Consider the following 11,439-nt stretch of genomic DNA (forward strand, 5'->3'; position numbering starts at 1 on the left):
TTTCAAATCTCATTTGCTGTTGCAAATTAGTAGTGCAGCAGCATAACTACCATATATGCAGTTAATGCAGTTGCATAGGGGCCTGTGGTAGTTTCGGGGCCCATAAGTTACCTCTCACGTTAGTATAATATTAAGATCAGTAATAACCATCTCCGTAAACTAATATTATACAGATCACTTACTATTAAATGTGTCGCATTAGGTATTTGTAGTAGTCAGTGAGTTAGGCCTCTTTCGTCATGGTGTCTCTGTCTCACACTTTTTGTCATTTATATTCAATAACAATACACACAAATACTCCATTGCCACATAACTCTGAAGCAGGTATGTCCTGTCTCACCTCACAGGAGACATGCTATAAGCCAGCCAGCTTCAAATCCTCCACCATCATCCCTGTCGCCAAAGAACCAAGGACCACAGGACTTAATGACTACAGACCCATCGCCCTGACCTGTGGTAATGAAGTCATTTGAGCGCCTTGTGTTGTACCACTTCAGAACCATCACAGACCCACTCCTGGATCCCCTGCAGTTCACCTAAAAGCAGGTCTGTAGACGTTGCAGTAAACAGGTCATGGTTCTGAGTTTTGAGTGTTATTTCCTGTTATGTTTTGGTAATCCTTTCTTTTGTGTCTGTGTACTTCGCTTTCTGCCCTTCTGTTGATAGTTGGTTCCACTCTTGCCGCACCACCAGACTGCACAGTAGCTTTTTCCCCGAAGCTATGAGACTAAACTCAAATTCATCTTCAGCACTGCTCCACTAAATATAGTTTATTTCTGTCTACCATTTTTATGATTGCTTTTATATTGCTGTATTGTATTGTCTGCTACGTAGCAAACTTAATGTCACAACCTGTTGAAATGTGACAAATAAACCTACTTTCTGCCTTCCGTTGTTTCCACCTATGGCTTGTAATCACCTCCCTCTTTGTATATTTAAGTCATTGTCTCATGTCTCTGACTGTTGCTCTGAATTATTTCTGCCATGTTGTATTTTTGGAATTCTGGAACCTTGGATTCTCATGTACCTGTTTTTGGATTTGTTTGCCTTATTTTGGACTGCTCACCTGTGGTCTTACCTGCCCCTACATAGTGTAAGCCTCTTCACCTCTTTTTTACTGTTTCTAAATAAACACTACAAACAGTATCTGCTCTGTTTAGTGTCTGCTTTCTGGGTCCGGTCATCTGTTTTGCTCTTTCTATGCCTGGCAAACCGTGACAGAACAAACCGACCATTAACATATAACCAGCAGACATTTTTCTGATTAACTTGATCTCTTGCAGTTTGATCTGATTTAGCTAAAGTACAGTTGGAAGACTACCTTTTGTATTGAGTCTATGGTCTTCCAAGCCCTGGCAGAGGAACATGATTCCTGAGTGGGTCACAAACTTTATTAACACTCCTTGTCTATGAATGTGTATGTATGTTTGAGTGGCTACCCTGACATCCCACAATCACCTTTTGATGGTACTCGCCTGGCCATTTTCCCTGCGTCCCGTGGAGGCCACAAGAGACTAGGTCTTCATGGTTCCAGTTCATCATCCCTGAACCTTCACTACCCAGCATCACAGACACTCTGTTGCCCAGCTCCTTGTCTGTGCCACTGGTCAGCTCCTCGTCAGCAATAACAGCCCCATTATACATATTATTTGTTATTCTGTCTTATTCTCAATTTTATACTTTATATTTATGATTATTCACCTATCATTCTTATATTTTCAACCTAATATGTTTATTGTTATGCACCAAAATACCAAAATCCTTGTATGTGTGCTGCTTGGCAAAGCTGATTCTGATTCTGATTCTCTAGTGCCACCATCAGGTCAAAATTTCCACATGTTCCCCTGAGGATGAACCCTTCCACACAAAAAGACTATTTAATAGGCTGACTGTATGGCTTTTTCTGAGAAAATCAATAATTCCCAGAGAGAAAACCCTTGGTGTTCTGTAGCACAATCCTTAGGGCAAGCTTGCTGTATTCACACTACCATGACAGAATGGGGAAAAAACTAAAAAACTCCCTCACCTTAACCATCCTTTAATTGCTACAAGCAGTAATTAAATGCGCTAGTGTTCAGTTGTGAAAACTGTTCCTGCTTGTGTCTGCATTCCCACATGATACGTAGTATACTGTACATGGTATGCTTTGGAAAATGTTTGGAAGCAATATTACATATATTTGATTTATAGTTAATGTGCTGAAACATGTATGGTCCTTTAATGTGCAGAAGTTTAAAAATGTATCAGCCTAAGTAATATTACCCCATTGTCAGCTAGTTGCTTTAATTTCGTCCCCAGTAAAAGTTGACAAGACCAGCATTTCAGTGTGTGCTACAAATAAACATCAAAAGTGTCTCCAATATGTCCCAATATTGCCACAATATTTGCTCATTTCCTCTCTCTCTGGCACACAGGATCAAATCTTGACTTCAGTGTATTGGAAACTAACAAGGCAGCTCTCCACTTTCCCTGTCCACTATGCACTCACTCCCAAGTATTGAATGTAAAATACATAGCTGCTTTGTGGTTGGTTTGTTTGTTTTTCTTGCATTTTCAGATTTTGGCAGAAAACAAAAACAGGAAATGAGAGAAAAATCTCTCATTGTGAATGGTTTTGTTGGACTTGTGTGTGACTTTGATCTTATTTTGGGGCATTAGGAAGGAAGGGACAGGGGTTGGTGAATGGTTTGTCAGGATGGTAATATGAACAGTAAAGGGCCTTTGTGTTGCACCATGTGGTTTCAGCACTGATCTTTGACCCACACATCTAAAGGCTGAATTCTTTAGGTTGACAGCCTAGCCAAGTGAAGATGTGGAAGTTCCTTGATTTTAAAACCTTAAAATCAGTTTAAATTAAACATTTATTTATTTATACAGGTATCACTTGAAAACTATAGGAACATTAATAACAACAAACTAAACTGAGGAGAAAGGAAACAAGAAAAAAAGAAAATATATAAGAAAAGGCAACACACAGTCTAGATAATGCCACCCTGTCACTCTAACCTACCCAAATACAATAAATAAATACTTTGAAGCCCTCTTAAGGTCAATCTTGCAAAGGCAATTTTTGTTTACAATTCTAAGTTGACTTACTCTCCTCACAGATCATGACTGAGAACCTGCTATCATTCCTCTTTATTGGACAGCAGAAATATAAAACAGATTTGACTTGACTCTACACTTGAGGATATCTATTGTGACATGGCAGGGTCTTCTGGAACAACCTAAAACTCAAAACAAAAATAAGAGTGCCTCATGTTGAGTCCCCATGATTTTTTCCCCGAAAAAGGGATTTAAGGGATTTATGTAATTTATCTCTTTCATGTTGTTTTGTCATTTTGTCAAAGAGCTACACTGATTTTTGAAAAACCTTACTTATTTATAAGTCATGTAAATATTTAGTGACCCCATACTAGCCTGTAAGACCTCATTCCTGTTGAGAGAAACTGATGCGGTTGTGCATAATGCCATCCTCTGGCTGCTGTAGTGAACTGCATGAGTTAACTCAATGATTAAGCACTATAGTACTCACAAAATAGTACATTATTGGCAGGTTTGAACTATTTATGAGCATTTGTGTTAGACTTTAGCCTAAATGTAGGATTATCTTCTCAATTTATGAAGCATTTAATGCTTCAGTTCAACTTAAAAATGAAACTAAAAACACCAAATGCAGAGACACATGTTTTTAGTTGGACAGTGGTACTTCAAAATGCCATTCAAACAGTATTTGGACATGAAAATACACGCTATGGATTTATTTTGTAAACAAGGGAATGCAAGTCCAAATGAACCTGTAAATACTGTAATATTTTATTGACTAGGTCATTTGTTAGGGTTACAGTTTCAGTGAGTGAGTGATGATGGATATGTATTTTAAATATGTATATAGATATTTTACACTGCAATAACAGCAATATTAAAACTTGAAAGTTAAGAAACATCCTGTTGCACTCCAACCTGTCTCTTAGTCCAAATTATATTTTCTTCTGTATCATCAGTGCTGGTTATTTCCAGGTTTGAACTTTATCAAAACAGTTTGTCTGGTTTCTTCTCAAGTTTGACCAATGTAGGCTTTTAAAAGCACAAATTATGTGAGTGATGATGGATATTTTGTAGATAAATTCTAAACCCAATTGCTTTTATTCCCCTTTGGCCATTTTAAACAATTGGATTGGGAAATGCAAATACTAAAAAAGAAAGTGCAGAAGTCCATGTGGGACAAACTAATTAAATAAAAACAGAGGCTTTTTCAAACAAACAATCAAATGAATAAATACAGAAAACATATACATTACCCAGTTGAAGTAAATACTAATATATAAACACTACAACTATACTTTATAAATTATTTTATGGAGCTATTTTTTAATTCATGTGACTTTGATTTCTAAATTCAATTTCCAGGTCTGTTTCTACTTCGTAGTAATGATGTGTTACACTCAGGTTACACTGAAAAGAAATGCCTCTACAGGGTTAGCAGCTAGCCACTGTGAAAATAATAAAGATGAAAAAACAATCTATAATAATAACATCAGTTCTAATAACATATTTTACATTAGTATACTATTTATTAGCTCATTTAAAAAAATGTATTAATTCACAAAGTAATTTTTTTGTTTTTTAATTTCTATAATTACAGCCCACATGGCCTTCCATAAAAACTGAGGGGAAGATGGTAAATGCTTTATGTAGTTGATGGACACATATAGGCATTGTTATCTGCTCATAAAGATGAAACATTGTTACATTTATTGAAATATGATTATTTATGCAATTCCTTCAGTTATATTGTGTATAATTACATCTCATCTCTTGTTTACACAGCAACACAATTAAATAATTATTAAAAGGTAATAAAAAAATGTAAACTTTATAGCACACATCTGTTACTCTGCACAGAAACTCGTTTAAACACTTTGATCCAAGCTGTGAGTTACAAAAATCATATTCAACATAGTAATCGTTTTTAGACAGATTTTCAAATATGACACATTAAAATTAAACATTATATTAATATTTATTTGAAGCAACACAAGTTTCAACCATTTTACTTACAGACTTATCACAATTGTGTGAATATTAACAAATTATATGCATCTTTTCAACAATCTGTGTGAATATCTATAATTCCACATTAAAGGCAAGGAGACAGATGTCAGATGTTTTCTTAATATAAATTTAGTGCAAAACAAGTCATCATAAACAGTTACTCCTTCACTAATATAATTCCTTATTTAGTCATCTATGTAAATGTGTATTTTAAATATTTATATATATGTTTTTACACTGCAACAACAGCAATATTAAAACTAGAAAGTTCAGAAACATCCTCTTGCGCACCAACCTGTCTCTCAGTCCAAATTGTATTGTATTATTTACAGGTTGGCTCATTGTCTATCTGAGCAGTTTATCTGGTTCCTTCTCAAGTTTGGCCACTATAGGCTCTTAAAGTCACAAATTAAATTGGCTTATTTTATACCCCAAATCTCTCCATCCCCTCCCCCTATACTTACCCAATATGATTCTTTTAATCACAAAAAATACGTAACCGAACCACTGTAATTGGTGTTTAGGGCTCCTCAGCTACCAAATGTTTGTATGGTCAACTGTTCCTTTTTTCACATTTTTTTTTATATTTGCACTTACTGTACTTAAAAGATGCTGTTGTGTTCTATCAGGTTAATGTATTTGTTGATGTTGTTCTTTTTTTCTTCCTAATATTACCACTATGTGTTATTACTACTGTCATCCTTTTTCATCCTTCTAAGGATGAAAATTAATAGCATTCAAAAGTGTGTCAATTTCTGCTTAGTCTGGCCTTGAAAAGCATCTCAGATTGCACTTACATCATGGAACTTTAAAACTCTGATGAATCTAAAACAATGATAATAGGAATATAGTGGCAAATCCATTTGGTTACAGTTGGTTTGTACATAGGCCCCAACTACAGGAAACCTTTCCCTGTACCATTAGTATATGAGTGCCTCTCTGTATCCACTGAGCTACACAGGGCATAGAGCCAAAAACTCTGGCTTGTTTAATCCCATGCTCTACTGACTGTGTGTCCACAGCAGTACAATGGGGAAACTCAGGCGACCTGCCACACTGACCACAGAGTGCCCAGTGTGATGCTGTAGGCCACCATGGCCACTAGGTAAACTCTGAAGAGCAGCACGTCCAGCACGTAGCCGACCTGCAACCACTCTTTGGCAATTTCCCGGCACTTGTCCCTCTTCTCCAGGAAGTGGCGTATCGCTGTCACTTCCTGTAGGATGTTGTCCATGACAGGCGGGGTGGGGTCCCTGGAGGGGGGCAGGCCCAGTCCGAGCAGCCCATCTTCCCTGTCATGATGGCTGAGCCTTCGGCCTAGCTCACAAGTGTGGTGGAGGGTGCACTGGGCTGCAGAATGGAACAAAAATAGGTTTCATTTTCATTTGGAAATTTGTAGCTTTTCATTGAAGTAAGTCTAAAGCTTAAAGCAGAGAGAATGACCTTTCTTCTTATTAGGGGGCGAAAACTTCCACTCGGACATTAGAAATATAAAAAGGGGAAAACTAATCAGTTAAATTAGCTGCTGTTGCATTTGGTTTGCTTAATACAAACCTGAATACCCATTTTCTGTAATGGCACAAGACTGAAAAACACTGTTGTAGGCTATGGTACATGCTTTCACCTAGACCTTACTAGTCCCATAGTTGCTGTCCTTGTAGTGCTCCAGGTCAGAGGCCTGGGAGGACAGTGTGGAACAAAGGCGGTGCTTCTTGTGGATGCAGAAGAGGACTGGAGCTCTTTCCAGCACCAAGTACTTCACCCAGTCGGGCACAGGGGGCTGCAGGTCCTGCTTGTGGACCAGTCGCACAATCAGCACAGTTTCTGTTAGGCTGATCACCAGGAGGGCCATACAAACCACGAAGTACACACCTACAGAACAGATAAGAAGAGACAAGGTATTTGATGGCCCCCCTGTAGATATTCTTTAAGCAGTAACATATAGTTGTAGTAGTAGTAGTAGTAGTAGTAGTGTCTGTTATAAACTTGTCAAGGATGTTTCCCTGCCTTCCACCCAATGCATGCTGGGATAGTCTCCAGCTCTTCAAAAATCAGTGCTTGAATTTTGTCTTGCAGACTAATTGCTCACTTTTTGTTTTTTGCTCTCCTAATGTCATAGTTTACCAACTTTTGTCTGTTGTTTTTTTGTTCCACATCTATTTAGAGGGAAATTAGCATTGTTTTCAAGCCAAACATTTTAAAATCAGAAGCTGACACTCGTTGCAGAAATCCTGTTCAGATACAAACTGCTGAAAAGCAGTAATAGATCCCAGTCACCTATCAGCGGGGTTCCAATAGCGGTGGCAGGCAGAGTGTCAGATACAATGATGAGGAAGACAGAGTAGCCCAGCAACAAAGTGATCTTGAAGGAAACCCTCTCTCCACTGTCTGGTGGCAGATAGAAACCCACAATGTCCATCACCATCAAGAAGATACTGGGCAGCAGCAGGTTCACAGTGTAGAACAATGGCCGCCGTCGGATCACCACCTGGAAAATGTAGGTTTAAAAGCTAGGGTAGGCAAATTATTTCAGAAGAATTTTTTGTTCTATTTGTTGAAATTCTCTTAACAACAATCAATAAATCAAATGCTCTGACAAAAAAATAAAAAAAATCCAATGTCTGTGGCTGTTGCGGTACTGTAATATGCACAGCCAATTCGTTTGGTTCATTCGGGAAGAGTGACACCATTCACCATGTCGTTGACCCTGCTTAGTTTTTCTGATCATCTGAGCATCTGCCTTCAACCAAGGCTGTGTTCCTGCCATTTGTCAAGAGGCTGGAAGGGGGCCTGGTTCAGCTATGGCTGAAGCTTTTATACCTCACCACTGTCCTGAGAAACATTTTCCTCAGGAGAAGGAAGTGGATACGAGGCTATGCTGCCTCCCCAAAGAAGTATATTCTTATTTAAGGGAGTCTATTTTTATTTTAATTTTTATTTATCTTATTTATATTTTTGGTTGACCCCGCGACCCTGTACGCAGGATAAGCGGTTGACGATGGATGGATGGATGGATATTTTTGGTTGAATTGATATGAATGAATGAAATTGTTAATCACGTTAAACTGTGAATAAACTACAATTCATTTCCTTTTACATTGTTGTCTGGGTCCGTTATTGAATAGAGGATATAGTTGTAGGTGAATAGGCCCGAATTTAAGTTGAGTAGTTGTTTTTTTGAGCCGGTTGCAATAGTTTCATTTTTTGTTAGTTAAACCTTTATGATAGCTCCTTTGAGTAAATAACTCAAAAGCCCCCATCATTCTTATCCTGTGGGACAGCTTAAGGTGATGTGGTGCTACAGATTTATCTCACTGAAGGCTACATTCTCATTAACTGTCATATCTGTAGCTGAGTTGGCACATTTTTCATAAATTATTCACATTTCAAACATTAACACTGCCACTGACTGGTCAGCTGTCATGACATTTGAGTATTTTAAAGGTTGGACTTGCCTTTAACAGTTTTAGTAAAGAATGAAGAAGAAGATAATAAATGTCTACAATAACAACACTCTGGCACTCAGGTCCACCTAAAGAGAAAACCATTGATACAAGATGTACCCCCTCTTATGCTACACATGTAAAATGAAATCTTAAAATCTTTATTTCACATACTTACATGGAACTTCATCTCAGCATAATGGTCATTATTGTCCACACTGAAGATCTTGTAGTTGGACAATATATAAAGCAGCTCCCACTCTCCTTGGTTCATGAAGACACTCTTGTCCTTCTTGAGCTGCTCAGGGTTTCGCATCAGGGTGATGTTGATGTCATCAACTACAGATCGAACACAATGTTAGGAGCAGCATGAAACAGCCGTGGCAACAAGTTATCTTTCACCCACCACTCTGCTCTCTAAGCACATGTCACAGCAGGAGAGAGTTCATGGATGCACAGAACAGAGCGGTTGTTCTACTCAAGTCTTGATGGAAAGAGTTGAAGAGAGGAATTGGATGCTTTTTTTCCCTGATGCCAGTGAATATTTTTCACCATTTTGACAGAATCACATCAATAGTACCAAAATAGCAAATAATTTATATCAGTGAAAGAGCTATAGGGGGATGCGAAGTACCTGTAAATGTTCCCAAAAAATATCAAATATGCCTAAATTAGTTATGAATGTAATAATTGAACATCTATATATACACATATACAGTATGTATATTAATCCAGATAATATTGTGTGCACAGAGCTATGGCAAGTACAGTAGGTCAAAGCTGAACCAGGAAGTTGGTCCGTGAACTATGATGGATGTTTACAATAGGGTAGTCATTTTACCTTTAATTCTCGTCTCCTTTACTTTTTTATAAATAAGTTTGCCTAAAGTTTGGCTTTGGTTGTGTACCACTGATCAACTAACTACTTGTATGTGCTCCATTTTAGTAATGTTGATGGATTTTCAGATCTCAGTAATTAACTGGGTGAATACACTGTTACTATTAATGATAAAAATGATGGGCAGAAGTTGTAATAAACTGTGGTTATTAATATATATATATATATATATATGTTTCACTGCCAAATCACCTAATGTGGCCATTTGTAAGCAGTATCTGGAATGTACCTTGTGATCATTTTTATCTAGTTAGAGACCTTATTTCCCAGATATCTTAACCTCTTAAGGTTAACCTTACCCTGTTGTGGAAACCACAAACTTAAAGGTAAAAAACACTGTATACTCTACTAATTTAGAAAACCACAACTATATATGTCACATGAAACAAGCAGATGCGTGGTAATAATTATAATAATAATACCTGTATGAAGGACTTAACTACTGAAGAGCTTTTATAAACAATTTAATAATGTTGGTAAATGCATGAAAGCTTGTATGTGTGGTGTTTTAAACCCCCCAAAAAGGCTAAATCACATTGGAGATGTGTGTGAAGAAAGTGCAGAATGTCTTACTGGTATGCAGCCAGCTCTGGAAGGTGAGGCTGCAATTCTGGACATCAAATGGAAAGTTGTAGATGTTGAGAGTGCAGGCTGTGACCACCTGGATGGGCTTGTAGTTGTGCACCAGTCCATTATGTCTCACATATACATAAGGTATGTCTGGAGACTTTCCCACATCTACACTGCAGGTAGGAGACAAAAAATATGACAATAACAATTTGTTTAGGAGAAAAGACAGGCTGGAGCCAGCCCTGGTAGAATAAGAGAAGAAGCAGAAATCAACAGCAGCAGTTCTTACAACTCATTGATGAGGATGTCAGGCACCCATACATTAGCAGTAGGTATAGAAACCTGCTCGACTTCATCAAAGTCTTCTGGGTTCCAGACCAGGAATTCATCTCTCCATGACTAAAATATTGAAGAATTTATTGAACAAACAAACATGTAAATATGACAATAAAAAGATCTATTTTTTGTTGCACTGTGTGTGAAAACACATACAGCATCAATAACAGAAAATAAATTTTATACTACTGTAAAGACAGAGTAAACCTGGTTTGGAGGAGGAATAAGATACACAAATATCACACAATTAAAACTGTCAATTTGTCAAAGTAAATGTAATTACAACCCTAAGTTTGCTAACATAAGTATGACAAATTGGTTGAATAAATCAATAGTAATAGTAATAATGCAGTACAGCAAAATAGCTATGTTCCAGATGTTGTATCTATGGTGCAACTTTGATTTGGATTTTTGGAAAAGCATTTGTCTTTGTCTTACCTGTCTGTACCACACATATGTTGTCAAAACCTGGTTCTTCTCATCCTGTCGTAGAATACAAGAATACATAAGAAAATATATTTATGTTAATTATTTTAGAATTAATCATATTATATACATATATAGTTAATACATAATATTCATATAAAATTCAAATAAATATATAAAATCTTATATGTGCACATCATTTTATTTATAAAGCACTTTTCAGATTTCCAGATTAAAGGATTTATAGAATAAAGCATTTTAAGTACAATTTAAAGTTTAAATTGAACAACACTGTGTTTGTGGGGTTATTTTTAATAAGCTTCAAATAAATTATTAAAAAATATGTTCATAAGTATGGCATTTTCACATCACCTGCCACAGGAGGGATCACTAACATTGATTTGTGGATCTTTGGCATACAGTGGGTACGGAAAGTATTCAGACCCCTTTAAATTTTTCACTCTTTGTTTCATTGCAGCCATTTTCCAAAAATCAAAAAAGTTCATTTTATTTCTCAGTAATGTACACTCAGCACCCCATCTTGACAGAAAAAAACAGAAATGTAGAAATTTTTGCAAATTTATTAAAAAAGAAAAACTGAAATATCACATGGTCATAAGTATTCAGACCCTTTGCTCAGTATTTAGTAGAAGCACCCTTTTGATCTAATACAGCCATGAGTCGTTTTGGGAAAGATGCAACAAGTTTTTC

General features: G+C 36.9%; 1 protein-coding gene across 2 annotated transcripts in view; it reads right to left on the bottom strand.

Annotated features, from left to right (window-relative positions):
* Window positions 1-6,094: 6,094 nt before the first annotated feature.
* Window positions 6,095-11,439, bottom strand: part of htr3a (5-hydroxytryptamine (serotonin) receptor 3A) — an 8,945-nt gene continuing 3,600 nt past the window's right edge. The window contains exons 3-9 of one of the 2 annotated variants that reach the window (XM_046040411.1): window positions 10,741-10,785; window positions 10,256-10,365; window positions 9,970-10,139; window positions 8,677-8,837; window positions 7,333-7,543; window positions 6,691-6,927; window positions 6,095-6,405 (exon numbers count right to left, since the gene is read on the bottom strand). In XM_046040411.1, coding sequence (XP_045896367.1) covers window positions 6,095-6,405; window positions 6,691-6,927; window positions 7,333-7,543; window positions 8,677-8,837; window positions 9,970-10,139; window positions 10,256-10,365; window positions 10,741-10,785 — 1,245 coding nt within the window. Of the gene's footprint in view, window positions 6,406-6,685; window positions 6,928-7,332; window positions 7,544-8,676; window positions 8,838-9,969; window positions 10,140-10,255; window positions 10,366-10,740; window positions 10,786-11,439 lie in introns of both variants that reach the window. The other variant, XM_046040410.1, reaches the window with a different exon arrangement.

The sequence above is a fragment of the Micropterus dolomieu genome, linkage group LG23 (assembly GCF_021292245.1).
Source record: "Micropterus dolomieu isolate WLL.071019.BEF.003 ecotype Adirondacks linkage group LG23, ASM2129224v1, whole genome shotgun sequence".
Taxonomy (NCBI): domain Eukaryota; kingdom Metazoa; phylum Chordata; class Actinopteri; order Centrarchiformes; family Centrarchidae; genus Micropterus; species Micropterus dolomieu.